The sequence below is a fragment of the Lathyrus oleraceus genome, chromosome 2, assembly GCF_024323335.1.
Source record: "Lathyrus oleraceus cultivar Zhongwan6 chromosome 2, CAAS_Psat_ZW6_1.0, whole genome shotgun sequence".
Taxonomy (NCBI): domain Eukaryota; kingdom Viridiplantae; phylum Streptophyta; class Magnoliopsida; order Fabales; family Fabaceae; genus Lathyrus; species Lathyrus oleraceus.
In genome coordinates, this window is record NC_066580.1 from 184,398,200 (window position 1) to 184,417,217 (window position 19,018).

Here is a 19,018-nt window from a genome sequence, read left to right on the forward strand (position 1 = left end):
GGGAACGCAGGTGGGGTTAAGAGAAGGGAGCTCGATAAGACGTCGCGTCTTATGCCTACATATCTTGTCTGGAACAAGAATCAGAGCCACTGTAGTTCGGCTTACGCACGCCAAACAACACAAAGCATACAAACAAGCAAGGGTGGCAAACATGGAGCCCGACAACCACTGGATGGAATTACGTCGGCATCCGAACCAAAACGCACTCAAAAGGGCAAACGTGGAGCCCGACTGCCAATCACTGGGCTTACGTCGGCATCCGAACCAAAACACAATCAGATAACAAGTAAACACACGCAAAAAAGAAAAAGGTTGCCCGGAGTGGTCTCGCACGACCACCTGCCTACATACCTCGTCTGGAACGAGGATCAGGGCGATGTAGTTCCCCTAAACAGGGACTGAATGAACATGCAAACTAGTAGGGAGTCGGGAACTCGAGCCTACAAGTCATCAAGCAAGCCAGAAGAGACTGCACACACAGACTAACAGGGAGTCAGGAACTCGAGCCTGATAGCTGCCAAACAGAACACACGCAAAAAAAGAAAAGGGTGCCCGGAGTGGTCTCGCACGACCACCTGCCTACATACCTCGTCTGGAACGAGGATCAGGGCGATGTAGTTCCCCTGAAAGGGACTAAATTGCTAACCAGAAACCGGGGAAAGATACACAACTAGGGAGCTGAGACTCGAGCCTAATGTTGTCATGCATCGTCAACCCTAAGTTCGGTTTTCTATCCTACTTGCATAAGCAAACTAACCTAACCAGGAAAGAAGCTAGCACACAAGCATACAATCATATATCATCAAATGAGAACAGGTATCTCAAACAAGCATGTCAATCAGATATCCACATAACACGCACTATAGCCAAACAAGGGGCTCAATCAATCGGGTTTGACTGCCTAAGCAAGTCGTCTGTGCAGGCTGTGTTTGCTCTTAACCTTGCCATTACGAGGCTAAGGTGAAGCAGATGATGGGATGAAGTGAGGATCAGACCTCACAGCTCCTATCCCTAACCAGGGAGAGCTGACAAATGAGCATGGGTCCAGAATAGGGGAACCCTTCTATACTCGATGACTCTGACACAACAGATCTTGGGCTTTTGATCTCAATGCTACAACCATGTAATGGGAGCAAGGAGAAGACTCAACTGAATAGTGGGGGACAGGTTGCTTGTCCCTACCTTCCACCAATTGCCTTACTTGAAGGGCTTTTCCTGCTTGGCTTAAAAATAAACATACACAAGCATTGCCTCTTAAGGAGGACTTCAGACAATTTGCCCGGCCCGGTAACAGCCGGGTCTCCAGACTACATGAAGTCAAGAGGACTTACCTCAATGCAAGTTGCTTAAGCAACGCAAAGCAAAAGTTCACAAGGAACTGAGCAACTAAAGTACCTGGAAACAATCCAACACAGTCAGTATTCAATCAGACAAATTGTACAGCAAACAATCAAACAGTTTAAACAATACAACACAAAGCAAGCTCAAGGCTTAAGCCCAAGCTTCAACACCTACAAAACAATGTTATGTTAGTGTACAAACATCCACAACATCAATTAAAATCAACTTGTATCATTCTCCATGTACATTATGCTTTTGATCCTGAAAAACCAAGCAAATATTAGTAACTAGACCACTAGGCCAAGCCTAGGGTCCCAAAGCAAGGAAAAAGTTAAAACAGCAAGGTATCCACCATCCAACATCAAATTAACATCAAACAAGAGCAAACATCCTTGGTCTCATGTTTATATCATCCATCAAGTTCAATTCATGCACAAAACAATCCATATTGGTTCAAATGAAGCACCAAATATACAAACAGAAGTATTGCATTCAAAGCCATGCCAAAACACATCAAAAAAATCTCAAATTAAATACACCTAAACAGGGGTCAATCAAGGTCTACCATGTCAAATTTGAGCTCAATTGGGCAAATGGAACCATGTCAATGAAAATCAACAAAAACAGACACAATTTCATGCTTCAATTCACACCATCAATGCATACATCCAATTCAAAAATTCATATCTCATTGAAAACAAAAAAGAAATGGATGAGACCAAAACAGGGAGGTCACACAACGTGTCTAGTTCATGCATATCAAATTTCATGGCCATACAATATAATATGAGGATTTCCCAATCAATCTACCAACATGTATCACATGAGCTTGCAATTTCAATCACCAGAAATGAAAAATCATGATCAAATTGAAAATACAGTGAAAAATTCTACAAAAATTCATACAACATCCTAACATATCAACAATTCATCATGCAAAATTTCAGCCAATTCCAACATGCATAGGTTATCCAATTAAATTCAACAAGTTGACATCAAGAGGTGTGACACAAATTGTCACACCTATGTTCCAGAATTTGCTGCTCTCTAACCAGGTATCAAAAATTCATGAAATTTACATATAAATAATCCTCAATGAGTCAAGAACCACCACAAAAATTTTCAGCCATTTATTTAACATTATGTGCATTTCATGAATCAATTGGCAAAGTGTAGCAAAAATGGATACATGTGAAACAAGCCTATGCCAAATGATAATTTTACCAAGCACAACTTTGACCAATAGGTCAAACAAATTCTACACAAGTCAACAAAGTCATAGAAAAAATTCCATATTTTTAGGAATTTTCTACTATTTTTTTTATGAATTTTTTCATGTGTTAATGATTTTTAACAATTAATTAAATTAAATAGAATTTTGACAATGGCATTATCGTAAATACTAATGGCGGGAGCGGGAAACATGCAGTTTGAATTTTCAAAACAGATTTTGGATTGAACAGTAAAATTTCCAGAACTTCATCGTCTACAGTCCAGAATCCTCAAGAACACGAAATTTCAAATCATCACCAAAATGAACAATCTCATATCCGTTAGAACCGTCTGAGCCTAAGGATCACGAATATCAACTTATTCTTGGCTAAAAGTTCCTAAATCGAACGAATCGCGCGAGCTAGGGTTTGACATTAAAACTTTGAATCTAGATTTCTCACGCTACAGTCCTCTATTTCTAAAACCACAAGCATCATCAGAACCTACATTTCATGCTCTTTCAAACGCATATAAGCATTAAGAGAATCGTGACGGTCGAAAAGTTGACATACCTGCTATGGCAGTGTTTGTTCGTGCAGCTTTCACGTGTTTTGGCTTCAAACAGATGTAGAAGGATGATGAGGAAGGTGAATAGAGTGATTAGATTCAGTTGAAACGGCTTGTAGTGCACGAATTCTTCAATTCACCATTGATGCCTCCACAATGAACCACCACGAATGAAGCTCCTTTCAATCCAAACTTCAAAAACAGATGGAGATGATGATGAGAGGAAGTGGCAGCAAGAAGAATTTCGAAAATTGATCAAGAAATGAGAGAGTTCTTGTCAATTTTTGGTTTTTGTGTTCTTGAGGAAATTGAGAGAATGTGATGAGTCTTCAGATCTGGTTTTGGGATTTGTGATTTTTCTCTTATGATTAGATGATGATTATGAATATATACTTCAACTTAATCCACACTTAATCAACTTAATTAACCAAACCAAATGTAATTAGCATAATATGGTTTAACTTAAGCAAGGGCAAAATGGCCTTTTCACTCAAGCCCTGTGACAGCTCATTGACAGCTCATACATTCTCAATTGATATTTGGAGTGTGTTGGCTCAAATGAGATTTTCACTCTTGTGCATGAAAATGGTGCATGAAGTAATATGGACATGAACAGTGCTGTATGAGAGCTCAAAATAGAGTTATGTATTGATACATAACACTTTTTAACAGTATGCATCGATACATAACTTGTTTGTATCAATACAAGGCACTTTTTAACAGTATGCATCGATACGTAACTTGTTTGCATCGATACAAGGCACTTTTTAACAGTATGCATCGACACATAACTCGTGTGCATCGATACATGGCCCTTTTTTGCCTTGCACGCATCGATACGAAATTCGTGTGCATCGATACATGGAAAATTTTGCCATGCACGCCCGGTGGTAATTTGACCATATCTCCTCAACCGTTCATCCGATTCTCACGATCTTGGACTTTTTGAAAATAGGAGAGAAAGATCTACAACTTTCATGTTCAACAAAATTCCATTTGAAGCTTTTTTGATGGTGGAAAATTGGGTTGAAGTCGTTCCAAAAACTTGCCATCCTTTTGGAAACTTGAAACCATATGTCATTTTTCCTTTTGGAAACCTTTGCTATGACCTCAAATCCTTCAATGTGAGTATTTGAAATGTCAAATGAGACTTGTTCGAACATGAATGGAGTATCTCTTTCCCTTTCCCTCCTCCAAATCCATCAATCCAGGCACAGTTGACCACAATTGACTTTTCTGACAGATAGATGAATTTGGCTACGCACTGATCAAATTGATCCCCAATCTTCAACTGAAATGGCTCAACCATGAAACCCTAGCATAATGAGCTCAATATAATCACATTATGATCCTCATATACATCATAGCCCCCATCTCCTGATTATGCCCTGATTGGCCCAATGCAGATGATTAAGGTTGACCAGTGGTCAAAACCCTAATCTCAAGAAATATGCTCCAACACTTGATGATGATGATGTATCATTGTAATCAAGATGAAGACCAACATCCTTGAGAATCATAAAACCCTACTTCACAGCCCAATCCTCAGATGGCCAATGATCAATCAATAAACCCCTAGGCTTGCCTTTGACTTCCTCATCTTCTGATCAAGACTTGAGAGGATGGCTTGCACAATGTAACCACATGATATGCAATATGCAATGCCTAATGACCTAAAATGAAATGCAAATATGTTAATGCTAGTCCCAAGAGAAGAGGGCAAATTTTGAGGTGTTACACTTGTTTCCTAGAATCGAATCTTCAGAGATGTTGGGGCGACTTTTTGATTTCTTTTGGATCACTAGGGTTTTAGTTCCTTCTGAACTTTGTATATCAGGTACTTCTGGTGCTTTGATCTTTTCGTCAGAACCTGCAAGAGTAATCTCCAGATCTGCAAGTTTCTCAACTAGCTTTGACTTTTCAGGGTCAAGCTTATCATCAAATCTGACATGAATTGATTCTTCCATAATTTTGGTTTCTGTGTTGTATACTCTATAGCCTTTAGAGCGTTCTGAGTATCCTAACATAATACCTTTTTGTGCTTTTGAGTCAAACTTGTTCAGATGTTCTTTAGTATTCAGAATAAAGCAAGAGCATCCAAAAGGATGAAAATAAGAAATGTTGGGTTTTCTTCCTTTACACAGTTCATAAGGAGTCTTCTCTAGAATAGGTCTTATGGAGATTATATTCTGAATATAACACGCTGTATTTACTGCTTCATCCCAAAAGTGCTTAGCCACATTTGTTTCATTGATCATGGTTCTGGCCATCTCTTGGAGTGTCCTATTCTTCCTTTCTACAACCCCATTTTGTTGTGGAGTTCTAGGATAGGAGAAATCATGGGATGTTCCATTAGAATCAAATAGTTCCTCAAAAAATTTATTTTCAAATTCTCCACCATGATCACTTCTGACTCTGATGATTGTCGAGTCAAATTCGTTTTGCACTTTGGAACAGAAGCTAGTGAATACAGAGTGAGACTCACTCTTGTGCTTTAAGAATTTTACCCATGTCCAGCGACTAAAATCATCAACAATAACTAGTCCATATTTCTTTCCATTGATTGATGTTGTTTTAACAGGACCAAACAGATCAATGTGAAGAAGTTCCAGAGGCTTAGAGGTAGAAACAATATTTTTCTTTTTAAAAGATGATTTAAAAAATTTTCCTTTCTGACATGCTTCACACAGAGCATCTGAAGAAAACTTCAGCTTAGGTAGACCTCTGACTAACTCGAGTTTATTTAGCTGAGATAGCTTTCTCATGCTAATGTGGCCCAAGCGTCTATGCCATACCCATTGCTCTTCATGAACAGACATTAGACATTTTACATTTTGTTCTTTTAAGTATGAAATATTTATTTTGTAAATATTGTTTTTCCTCTTGCCAGTGAATAGGACTGTTCCATTATTCTGATTAATTGCTTTACATGTTTTTTGATTGAAGATTACATCATAGCCGTTATCACTTAATTAACTTATTGATAACAGATTATGCATTAATCCTTCTACATAGAGAACATCAGATATAGAGGGAAGAGTACCATTACCAATAGTTCTGGAGCCTCTGATCCTTCCTTTTTTATTTCCTCTGAAACCTACGAAGCCAACATCTTTAAGTTCCAGGCTTTGGAACATATACTTTCTTCCCGTCATGTGTCGCGAGCATCCAGAGTCCAGGTACCATGACTGGTGTCTTAACTCTGCTGCATAAGATATATGCAACATAAACAATCTTATCCTTTGGTACCTAGAATCTTTTGGGTCCTTTGTGATTAGTTTTCCCAGAGTTTCTTAACACTTTGGGTTTTCTGGCATTATCAAAACGTTGTGCTTGTGTATGTGTGTAGTGATAAGAAAATGGAGATTTAGGTTTGTCATTAGTGGAAGATTTATCTTCACTAGGGTCATACCCAATTCCTCTTCTATTGTTTTGACTAACCCCATAAATCATGGATGCCATTCTGCTTCTCTCTATCCCATTCTTCAGAAACTTTTGGAAAGATTTTTCATATTCATAAATTACTGTGTTTGAAGTTTGTGGAGCTTGAGATAACGCTTCTTCAAGTTTTAAGCATTGTTTATTTGTGGAATCTCTTTCTAATGTTAAAATTCAATTTTCATCTTTTAGATCAGAAACTGTTATCTCAAGTTTACCACATTCTTCGAGGGTTTCTTCAAGAACCTCTTTTACAGCTTTAAATTTTTGTTTAAGTTTCTGATATGAGTTTAGAGTTTCAGACAGGCATGATTCAAGGTCAGAGCGAGAAAGATCAGAAAATACCTCTTCGGATTTAGATTCTTCATCTGATATATTCCTGGAGGTGGTAGCCATGAGTACAACATTTGCCTGTTCATCAGAGTCTGATTCTGAGGAATCTGATCCACTGTCATCCCAGGTAGCCATCAGTCCCTTTTTGGTTCTGAAGGAACTTTTCTTGAAATTTTCTCTTCTAGAGCTTTCTTTCTTCAACTTGGGACATTCGTTTCTGTAATGACATGTTTCCTTACATTCATAACAAGTTATATCTTTGTTAGATTTACCTCTTGAAGTTGATTCTGATCGATCTCCTTTGGGTCTTGGTTTCTGAAGTTATTATACCTTTTTCTCCAGAGTTGTTTTACTCTTCTAGTTAAAAGGGATAATTTTTCTTCATCATCAGAGTCTTCCTTTTCAGAGTCATCAATGTCTTCTTCTTCAGCCTGGAAGGCTTTGTTTCTATCTGATTTGCGTCTTTCTGATCTGGACTTTAGAGCTACAAACTTGATCTTCTTTTAAGGCTCATCTTCCTCTAGTTCTATCTCGTTACTTCTGAGTGAATTGATGAGTTCTTCAAGGCTGATATTGTTCAGATCTTTTGATAGTTTTAAGGATGTGACCATAGGTCTCCATTTCTTTGGCAAGCTTCTGACAATCTTTTTGACATGATCCACAGTTGTATATCCTTTATCTAGCACTTTGAGTCCTGTAATTAAAGTTTGGAATCTAGAAAACATTACCTATACAGCTTCATCGTCCTCCATTTTAAAGGCTTCATATTTCTGGATTAGAGCCAGAGCCTTTGTTTCTTTGACTTGAGAATTTCCTTCGTGAGTCATCCTCGGAGAGTCATGTATTTCTGTAGTTGTTTCCCTGTTGGTGATCTTTTCATATTCATTGTAGGAAATGGCGTAGAGTAGTATCGTTCTGGCTTTGTGATGGTTCTTAAATTCACGCTTCTGATCATCTGACATTTTGCTTATGGGAATAGCAACTCCAGCATCTGTTACAGGTGGTGTGTAGCCAATTGTGAAAATATCCTAGAGATCAGCGTCGTAGCCCAGAAAGAAACTTTCAATTCCGTCTTTCCAATAATCAAATTTCTCTCCATCAAAGATTGGAGGTTTAGCGTTGTAACTATCTCTTTCATTGGTGTTGGCCATAGTTTTTCTCACTCTGAATCTCTCTACACTGTTAAGTGTTTGATTAGAAAATTAATAACAGAGCCTAAGCTCTGATACCAACTGAAGGTTGAGAAAAACAAGAAAGGGGGATTTGAATTGTTTTGGAAATAAAAGCTTTTTCAAAATAAAAACACACAGAATTTTATACTAGTTCGTTTGAAAAACAAAGCTACTCCAGTCCACCCGGCCAAGGTGATTTCGCCTTCAAAAAGGACTTAATCCACTAATATTGAAAGATTACACAACCAATCGTCTAAGAGAATAATCTCTTAGCCCTCTCAAGTATACAAACTGCGTAGAGTCACTTGAGGAAATAGTTTAAGTAAAAAGGTTGTAATGTAAAGTGCTTCTAACAACAAGCAAGTATTACAAAAATATATGAGAGCAAAAGATTTTCACGTAAGAGCAGCAGCTCGTGAAAATAAGAGAGAATGTGAATGATATTTCTGTGTGTCTCAGGTGTGTCTCTCTAGAGAAGTAGTCCGTTCTTTATATAGTAGTTGAGAAGGACCGTTGGAGTGATTGACAGAATCTTGGTCATTGAAGAATAATTAATGTCATTACTTCTGTTGTTTCTTTCTAAAGCCATTTTGTTCGCCTTTTTAATCCTTTCTTTAAATACTTCCTTTCCATAATGAGATTTCTTTCTGTTGTGCGTTTTGGACTTGTGAATCTTCATCAGAGTCTTGATGTACCAGAGTTAGTCTTCAGAGGATGATTACGTCTGACTTTCTCAGGGCTTCTCAGTGTTCTACTCTTCTTAAGTATCAGAGTCTAAAATCATTAGTCTGTTGGAGCTTCTGACTTTTTGCTGTCTCTCTTTGATCAGAATCAGAACGATCTGGACGTGTTCCTTTCTTAGTGGCGTCTGATCATCTAATACTATATATCTGGCATAAGTTTGTATCTGATGTATGGTCAGAATCCTGCGTGAGTGTTCAGAGTCCTATATGAATGTTCAGAGTCCTGCACACTTAGAAAAAATCTCGTTAGGGTGCCATTTTGTGTTTCATCTATTGTTATCATCGAAATCTTAGAAATTTATTTTAGAACCAATTTTGTTCTTACAACACACAAAAAGAATATGCAAAATGAGGGACCTAATCTCATCCATGCTTATATTGATTTTGCAATCAACTAGCCTTAGGATATAGAGGTATCATAAGTCCATGACATGAATGGATAAAGAAGGGGAATGAGATGAAGAGTGAGGGGGAATAGATTAAAGACAAATTGTTTAAAGGAGAATTTTTACCAAATTAAGATCATTCATTCATTTTGGGAGATGGAATGTACATTCCATCAATCCCCTAAATCCAATGATCTTAACCTAACAAAGTCAAATCAACCTTGACCAAGGCCCAACAGCACAAGTCAAACTCACAAAGTCAATTAAAATGGCTCTACACAATTAATTAGGCATTTAAACAATTAAAAATAATAAAAATATGCATTAAATTAAATTATGGTTGGTCAATTTCCTAAAACCTCATCAGAACACCAAAGAAATGGCCATGAGATTTATCATAGGTCAAACAAGGTCAAAGGACCTTGGAGAAAAAATTTCATAATTTATGGAAACTTAAAAGTATTTTTAAACAATTAAAAATATTCACAATATCAATTAAATCATGAAAAATATTAATAATGATCCAAAAATAATTTTAATTCAGAAAATGAAAGAGGATTTTATTTAAAAAAACTTTGGTGAAACTCTCATATTTTATGGATCAATATTAAATTTAATATGAATTAATGAAAATAAAACAAATAAAATGAAAATCAATTAATCAGAAAAAACATGGACCACTTGATCTCCCTCATTAGTTGAGGTGGCAGATCAAGTGGACCAAAACACGCGTTCCAGCATACACTCGAGTCAGCGCGCCACACCAATGATATTCAAAAGGAATGCTCATGATTAAAACAAAACAACTTGATCCTATGACTCAGAATCTATCCAGCTCATCACCGGAGCAAAGCACCGATCGTCTTCTCAGGAGACCTTGGTCGGACTGGTTCTCTCATTACCATCACAAAAATGAAAAAGAATGACACGATTTTAAAGTAAAAATGGCACTGATCACAAATATGACCTCAATTCATCCTAACTCCAATTATGTTGATAGATACATGGAGTTGAAATTTGAGGTACATGAACTGAGTTGCTTCAATTTGGCCTCAAAGAAACTCAATCTTCTTGCCTACATTGGTAGGACTTCAGAAAACCAAGGATCCAAGAGAATTTATGAGAATTGAGAGAGAATCGGAGAAAAGAAAAAATCTGGAAAATACCTTCAATGATGTGCAGAACTTGATCTCTCTTGCTTTGATTCTTGTTTCATCTTACTCAGGAAGCTTGCAGAAGTGGCTTAGGATTGAAACAAAGCTTTGGATCCCTGGAGTTTTGAATCTCCAAACAGTGAGATTCAAACTCAATTTTCAAGAGAAAATTCTCCCATTTTCCTTTCAAATGTGAGGGTTAGAGGTCTTTGATCAAAGCTGGCGCGTAAGGGGTCCCTAACTCTAATGCAAGGGACTCTTATTTATAGCTGAAGCAAGTGATATTTGCACCTTCAAAGTTGTTTCTGAATTTGGCAATTGAGTGATGCATGCTTCCATGGGCGTATACAAGCCCATAAAGCTACTAAATTAAGTCCATAATCACATGTAATTGAGTCTGAAAGTGGATTGGAATGCAAGGAAAAAGTGTGCAGTTGTTTGAAGTTGATCTTTGCCTAATGATGATGCCATGTTCAAGCCATGTGCAAACCACTCAAACCTTGTCCAAAATGGATGAATTTAGACTCTTTAGAAAGGTGAGATCAGTAGGAACAACTCTTATGTTGACCACTTTTCCATTTAAAGCTTGTATCATGATGAATTTTGAGGTGGAAGTTTGGAAATTTCGACATGTCAAAAAAATTTCTAAATGTTAAGCCATATGTTCACTAATTCCACCTTGGCTAACTTTTTATGTGAGCTTCAAATGATAAAAGTGTCTTCATAAAAGTTGTATCTATTTCAAAAACCTTCAAAATGGTTACAAATTTGACCTCATTTGGATTTGGGATGAATGAGTTATGCATTTTTGAAGTTGAGGAAAATCACTTGTTCAATGGTATTGGTCCAAAATGACCTATAATGTATCCTCATATCACATGCTCATAAAAGTTGAATTAGATCTTCCTCAAAACATCAAAGTTGAATTAGACACCTTGAATTTTATTATGCAACTTGGAAATCTTTCATATCATAAAAATTGAGCAAGTTATTGCCTTGGGAATTTGACCTCCAAATTAGGGTTTAGACAAAATGACCTATAATCTTTCAACATAAAAAATGACTTTACAAGCAAAAATAGATCTAGACCTAAACATGAAAGTTGTTTGAAATGTCATTTAGAGTAACTGTGCTCTTGGAATCATTTTCATATGATGAAAATTGTAGGAGATAGGGTCTAAGGGACCCCAGTTTTGATCAGATGAATTCCTCTGGTCAACCACCATCAACCACCTTGCAAACTTGCAATTCTCTTGACTTTTAGGACTCATGGGAGATCATATATGCATAAGATGATGAAATTTGTAGTGTCCCTTGAAATATTTGATCAATTATTGAAGAAGCTTGTTGAAGAAGTTACACAAGATACCCAGATGAACTAGGGTTTCCAAGGCAAACCAATTTCAAACTCTTGAAGAATTCTTGATCAAACTAACATGCAAAGATCATGGGGACTCATATATGATGCCTATAGCCATTATGGATCATTTCTTAGTTGAGATCTTAGCAATGAGGGTCTTAAACCCTGGATGTGAACTTGATAGATCAAAGGGGATCAAGTGCCCTACCTACAAAAGAGTTAGACAAACGCAAATACATATTTTTGGTATTTTAGTTAGTAAAGATGATAAAATACAAAGTATGATACAATCTCATAGTGCTTGGTGATCTCTCCCAAAACAAACCCAATGAATGAGGGGTAAGGAGGATGACAAGGTATGATCCCAATGATAATGCATAGCATGAGGGATCTTAGGGTCAAAATTTGGGGTCTTACACATACCAGTCCTGGGACATACCCCCTTCATGATCCTATGCACCCTCCTGACGTTTGGGCTTGGGGTCCTTTTAGGTTTTAGGCCCACTGCTACCGTGTGTGTTTGGTTAATTAGAACAGTAATTGGATTATTAGAATAAATTGTAATTAGATGACTATTGGAGAGTCATTTTGATTGTGATTTTTATTTTCTTTTTTTATAATTATTTGGTCATGTTGGAATATAGTTTAGAATTGTTTATGATTTTAATCGTTAATAGAATGGTTTAGGATTTAATTGTTGATTGGTAGAGTAAAATCCATTTAATTGCCCCTTTTTTTGGAATTTAAGTAGAATTAGACTTTAACATGATTAGGATGTTTGCTTTTTAATCCATTTATTAACAAAAAAAAACTCCCAAAAAAATAAAAATACTCGATTAGTCATATTAATTCTTGACTAGAGGTTCCCCATAAGTTTTGACTTTTCATTCGTGCTTAGGATTAATTAGGATTAATCATTTTTGTTCCCTTTTAATTTCATATGCCATGTTTATGTATAGTGTGATCTTTAATTTCATTTTAATTGTTCAATTCCTTTGATTGTAGTTATTGGATCTAAATTGGACATGACATTTCAATTTGATATGATGTGTTAGCATGCTCATTATTTTCGCCATGGTCATTATTATATCATTTTGACATTTCAACCATTTGTTTAGCATTCTTGATACTCGTTTTGATTCCATTTTATACTAACCATAGTTATTTTTGTGGTGGCATGTGAATGAGAGATCCAAACATCCTCCAAGTATTTCCTTTTATTTTTATTCAATAGTTTGTAAAGCGTATTTTCCTTTCATACCTTTATGTTGTATTGTGTGGATCCCCCCATTGTGGGTTAAATGTCCCCCCTCCCCTTAGTCATGTAATAACTTAGATTTATTGCTTTCTAGTTAGTTTAGTATGCATGTTAATAATCAAAGATAAAATACAAAACGATAAACAAAGCATTTAAAAAGAAACAAAAAGGTACTTGATTCAACGTCAATCTGTTTTCCGAATAAAACTCACCATTGCAACGTGAATGCGGGACCAACGTCACGCATTCTCCATCCACTCCATGATCCATTATTCACATCTCTTCTCCTTTCTCTTCTCAATCTCATTCCATCTCTCTCCTCCATTCTTCACTCATTATTTTTCATAATAAATTTAATGCTTGATCCAACATCAAGTACCTTTTTAAAACCATTTTCATAACAAATTGGAATGCAAATGGGGTGTACGTGTTTGTACACAACATTCAAGTAATTGGGTTGCCGGTCGTACCTAGCATGAGGACCCGACACTTGACTTTCCCCCTTAAAACATCTAATGATTCAAACAAGTTAGATCTATGTGCTATGAGGAAGAAAAAGAATAGTTAGGACTCCATTGTCCTCTCGATTCCCAAGTACTTTGATTGTTGACTGTACTTAGTCAAGGGTTAGAGACTTGTCTCCCTCTAAGTTCCAACAATTAGACTTGCCAAACTTCTTTCACAATTCAAATCTCTTTTTTGGATGAAAAAGAGTGGTTAGGACAACATTGTCCTCTCAACTCCCGAGTTATTGGACCATTGACTGTATCTAGCCAAGGGTCTAATGCTTGTCTCCATGCATAAAATCGACCCCAACCAATCAAATCATCTTTTGCCTTAGTACACTTTTCAAAACCTTTCAATAAGGACGTGTTACTTCCGTTCTACCGTGAACGAAGCTTAAGTCTCCATGTGTGAGCAAGTAATGTTTAACTGCTAGAGTGAGAACCAAGTGTATCCACTTTATCGCAAACAAGCAAATACTTTCCGCTCCCATGACAGAGTATACAAGCAAGTGAACAGTAGCGCATGAACGTCAATACTGTTCAGTAAAAACAACCAAACAAATACGTCATTTTGAGCCGAACTACGAAGCTCTGACTTCCCTATTGAACGTATGGGGATACGTAGGCATGAAGGCCCAAATCCTTGGCGAGCACACTAACTTAAAACTTATTTTCTCCCTCATCTTATTCTTTCATCTCATTCCCAATAACAAGCAACTTACAGATAAACAACATCCATACGCATTTGATACGAGCAAGTGGTTCCCATGGAGTACCATGGATGCGAGGGGTGCTAATACCTTCCCCTTGCATAATCGACTTCCGAATCCACTCTTGGTTGCGAGACCGTTTCTCTCATTTGGGGTTTTATCGCTATTTTCCCCTTCCTTTGGAATAAATAAAATCTGGTGGCGACTCTGTATTTTTCACGGCGCTTCAAACATCAAACGTGCTAAGATTAAAATATTGATTATACAACGACTATCAAAACAATCAAAACATCATAAGCACACAATAACACCCTCATCCCCAAACAAACTGATACCCCTGTTGTTTCATTATTTTATTCGGTTACATCAGAACACATGGAGGAAGCGAGACTTTTCAATAAAAAACAATAAACAATCAAGCTAACAATGATGGCCTACCAAAAAGAAGAAAGCTCTATGGAGACGCCTTTCAGGTAATTTGATCCCTTCTTTTTCTCTTCTTTTTTGTTAAATCTGCTTTTGTCCTAAATTCCTCCTTCTTTTGCTGTGTGATTGTGTGTGACTGAAAGGGGGCTTAACTTTATTTACCTTGAGTTTCAAATTGAAGAACGAGTATCCTATACTATTTTTTGTTTCAATTTGTTTTGCAATGAATTTTGAATTTTACTGCAGTAATTTAACCCTTATTTTTGGTTGATTTTGGTGATATTTAGGTTCTCTTTTATTGCAATAAATACTCTTATTCTGCAATATTATTTGGACTTGTTTGTTGAATGAAGTAAGGTGAAATAGCTCACTGGGGATATCCTAAGGAAAATGATTAGTCATGGCTTCTCACAGAACGAAGCAAAAGGTATTTGAAAATCTTTGTAATGAAATGTAAGCTCTGGATTCTTACTGAGCAAAAAGATTGTGAATTGTAACAAATGAAACGAATTTGGATTCTCATAGAGCAAAGAAAGGTTTTGGCTTCTCACAGAACATCAAGGTAAGTTATGGATTCTCACGTGACAAAAGTGGATGAGTTATGGCTTCTCACATAACAAAAGTGGATAGGTCACATATTCTCACGTAACAAAATGAAACGACTATGGATTCTCACAGAGAAAAAAAGTAGGTTAACATAAAAGAAAGGTTTTGGATTCTCACAAATAAAAAAGAATGTTATGGATTCTCACAAGACAACAAAAGAAGACAAATTACAGATTCTCACATAACGAAAAGAAAATATTCTAAATTCTCACAGAACAACAACAAAAGACGGGTTATGGTTTCTCACATAAAAGAGATGGAAAAGTTACGGATTCTCACGTAATAATAAAGAGAAGAGTTTTGGATTCTCACATAACAAAAGAAGGATTGGAGTTCTCATATAATAAAAAGAAAAATTTCTAGATTCTCACACAATATATGTTTTTCGCAACCATCATTAAATGTATTAGACACTACTATGCTGTGCTCTTGAGTGTATGACATTTTATTATCAAAAAATAATGTTGTCATGTCAAGAAATTCGCACTAGTTTCTATCATTAATCAATATATACTTTTTTAAAAATATTAATCAATATACTCATTTGTCTTATTACTCAATATACTTGCCGACACTTTTATCCACTAATATATTATCAACATTCAACACTCTCATCACCGTCCTTTCATCTATCCCACAAGCATTCCATTAGAGTTTAAATTAAGTCTTATAAAATCATTTAATGTTTTGTGTAAGTTTTTTAACAACTAATTTATTAACAAAAATTAGGAATAACAACTTACTATACTCATGGCCCGATATCCGTGCCGTTTAATAAAAATTAGGAATACAAGTTTTAAAAAATTGGCAGGTATTTATTAATATCTATAAATATTTTTTATTATAATTTATTAATTTTTTAAATGATGTCAATAAATTTTTTTGGTAGCATAAAAAAATCCATAAAGCAAAATCAAGACGCAGAAAAAAGAAGAAGATAAGATTTTAAATTTATAAAAATTATCAAAATTAAATGAAGTGATTATTAATGAAAATAATTTATCAAATTTAATAATTTTAAAATATATTTTAGTAATGTTTTTAATTATTAATAAAAAGTTTTAGTATTAAATAATTAAATATTTGTTGGATTTTATTTATGGTATGATTTTTTTCATCCCTAACAAAAAAATGCACAATTTTCTTTTTTAGTGTATTTCTCTTGATTAAATATCCGGAAAATCAGGATAACATGTTACGTGGCGACTCAACAATAAATCCATACGTATGATTACAAATGTGGGACCCACAATTTGACTTTACTTCAACCACGATCGTTTCGCGCTGTCCCATTTTTCTCACATCATAAAACCGGACAAAGAGTGTCTGAAAGAGATAGTAACAATAATTAACAATGTCGACCTTAACTGTTCCTCATCCTCTTCCTCCTGTCTCCGATGACGTTGAGCAGCTCCGCAAAGCCTTTTCAGGTTATTCCACCTTTCATCACAATCCTCTTCTTCCTATCATGTTTCATTTGCTGGTTTGATCTATGTATATTACTGCAGAATTGTAGCATTAATCTTAACCATCTTATGTCAATTTAGATCTTACAATCTTGATCGATTAATTTGATCCGATCGTCCAGATCGGTGACTCTGTCGCACTGCACGAAATCAGATTTCCTACCGTGCAACAGAGTCATTGGTTGATGTACTGTTTTTTTCTTTTTTGTTTAAGGATCGGGTGTTGTTAATGGATCGATTTTGATTTTTTGATTGTAGGTTGGGGGACCAATGAAGATTTGATTATATCGATTTTGGGTCATAGGAATGGTAGTCAGAGGAAGGCTATCAGAGAAGGTTATGCTCAGACTTATGGAGAAGATCTCCTTAAGGCCTTGGACAAAGAGCTTACCAGTGACTTTGAGGTTAGTTAAGGGATAGAGATTTTGTTTTGGAGATTGATAGATCTATGTAGTATCTAACCTTCTAACATAAGATGTTTTGGAGATTGCATTCAATTTATTCATTTTTTTGTAAAATTACTATTATCGGTGTCAATGAGTCAGTGTTGATGTCATCGTATTGGGTGTTAGTGTCTGTGTCTGTTTAATAAATTAAGGTGTTAGTATATACTTAGATGAGCACATTTAAGTGATTGTGAAACACATGGATTATCTAGTTGAAACCTGGCTTTAGGACCAAGAAGATGTGCTTGTGATTAAGAGGGAATCATGATGTCAACATGTTTGGTAATGAAAACTTATAGAATTTTCTCCTCGCAGAGGCTGGTTCATCTTTGGGCACTTGAATCCGCGGAACGCGATGCTTTTCTTGCAAACGAAGCAACCAAAAAATGGACATCAAGCAATCAAGTTCTGGTGGAAATTGCTTGCACTAGATCTTCTGATCAATTGTTTTCTGCAAAGAAGGCTTATCATGTTCTTTATAAGAAGTCTCTTGAGGAAGATGTTGCTCATCACACAACTGGAGACTACCGTAAGGTACTGATTCTCGATCATAAACTTGTTAGTTATAAGCCGAAACAAACATTGACGACTTCTATCGCGTGTGTCTGATCTTGAACTAAAATTTTATTTTATATTAAGATAATGAATAATTTGTTGGTATAGCTCCTATTACCTCTGGTTAGTTGTCACCGCTATGAAGGAGATGAAGTGAACTTGACTATAGCAAAAGCGGAGGCAAAGATACTTCACGAAAAGATTTCAAAAAAGGCCTATAACGACGACGATCTCATTAGGATTCTGGCCACAAGGAGCAAAGCACAAGTTAATGCTACTTTGAATCACTACAAAGATGCATTTGGAAAAGATATAAACAAGGTTAGTAGAGTACTAGTTCTCACACTTTTCTTGTTTTATAAAAATTGATTAAGAATAACTATTAATCTTTGAGACAATTTTGGTAGGATCTGAAAGAAGATCCAAAAGACGAGTTTCTGTCATTACTGAGATCAACTGTCAAGTGCTTGACTCGTCCCGAGAAGTACTTTGCAAAGATAATTCGTCTGTCGATCAATAAGCGAGGAACGGATGAAGGGGCTCTTACAAGAGTTGTGGCAACAAGAGCTGAAATTGACTTGAAAATTGTGGGTGATGAGTATCAAAGGAGGGACAGTGTCCCTCTTGATCGTGCCATTGTTAAGGACACCACTGGTGACTATGAGAAAATGCTTTTGGCAATCTTAGGACATGATGATGCTTGAGATATATGTTGGTATGTTTGTGTATGTGTGTGTGTTTTCCTTTTTGAGAGAGGTACTATGTGGTTTTATAAGCTGTGTTTTCAGCATGGTTGTTTTTCCTTTGTGTTATTGTGATTTTGGGAGTATAATTTGAATTGTACTTCAATAATGTGTGTGATTAGCTTTTGTAATCACTATAGTGACTTTATGGTTACTTTTTCCAAGTTAATATATATAGACAATGAATGGTTGTGTTGTGTGTGCAATTGTTTCTGTGACCTGTGACCTCACATTAAGGTTGTGTTGTATGGGATCTGTCAATTTCAGACAGTAGTATTATGATTGTAGTCGCAACCGCATCGGTCTCTACATTAGGAATTTGTGTTGTGGATGTAAATCACCTAAAAATGTGAATTATTGCTCACATTAATTCTTATTTTATCTTTCATTTATGTTATATAGTATTTTAAAGGAACAAAAATAATTTAAAGTGGTTGAGATTGTTATTTCCAATGCACTAGGAAGGAATGAGAGCGAAGATAGAATGAAAAGTAATTGTATTGAAAATATTGTTGATGTTGATATTATTATTCAAACTGAATTACAGTCTCCATTATTATATATACATATACAAGTAGGTTATTGGTAACTCAAGT

The 19,018-nt window shown here is 35.9% G+C and overlaps 1 protein-coding gene across 1 annotated transcript; it reads left to right on the plus strand.

The window, feature by feature from the left end:
• Positions 1-16,474: 16,474 nt before the first annotated feature.
• LOC127118781 (annexin Gh1) lies at positions 16,475-18,628 on the plus strand. The gene is made up of 5 exons (XM_051049037.1): positions 16,475-16,642; positions 16,937-17,082; positions 17,440-17,658; positions 17,788-18,000; positions 18,087-18,628. Exons 1-5 carry the CDS (start codon positions 16,567-16,569, stop codon positions 18,381-18,383), a joined length of 951 nt encoding a protein of 316 aa, XP_050904994.1. The 5' UTR covers positions 16,475-16,566; the 3' UTR covers positions 18,384-18,628.
• Positions 18,629-19,018: the final 390 nt, after the last annotated feature.

Bases quoted from the DNA above. Each gene is read 5' to 3' on its own strand.
- LOC127118781 (XM_051049037.1), top strand. From the start codon at position 16,567: ATGTCGACCTTAACTGTTCCTCATCCTCTTCCTCCTGTCTCCGATGAC. The intron at 16,643-16,936 runs GTTATTCCACCT...TTTTGATTGTAG, and splicing joins GCTCCGCAAAGCCTTTTCAG to GTTGGGGGACCAATGAAGAT. The intron at 18,001-18,086 runs GTTAGTAGAGTA...CAATTTTGGTAG, and splicing joins TTGGAAAAGATATAAACAAG to GATCTGAAAGAAGATCCAAA.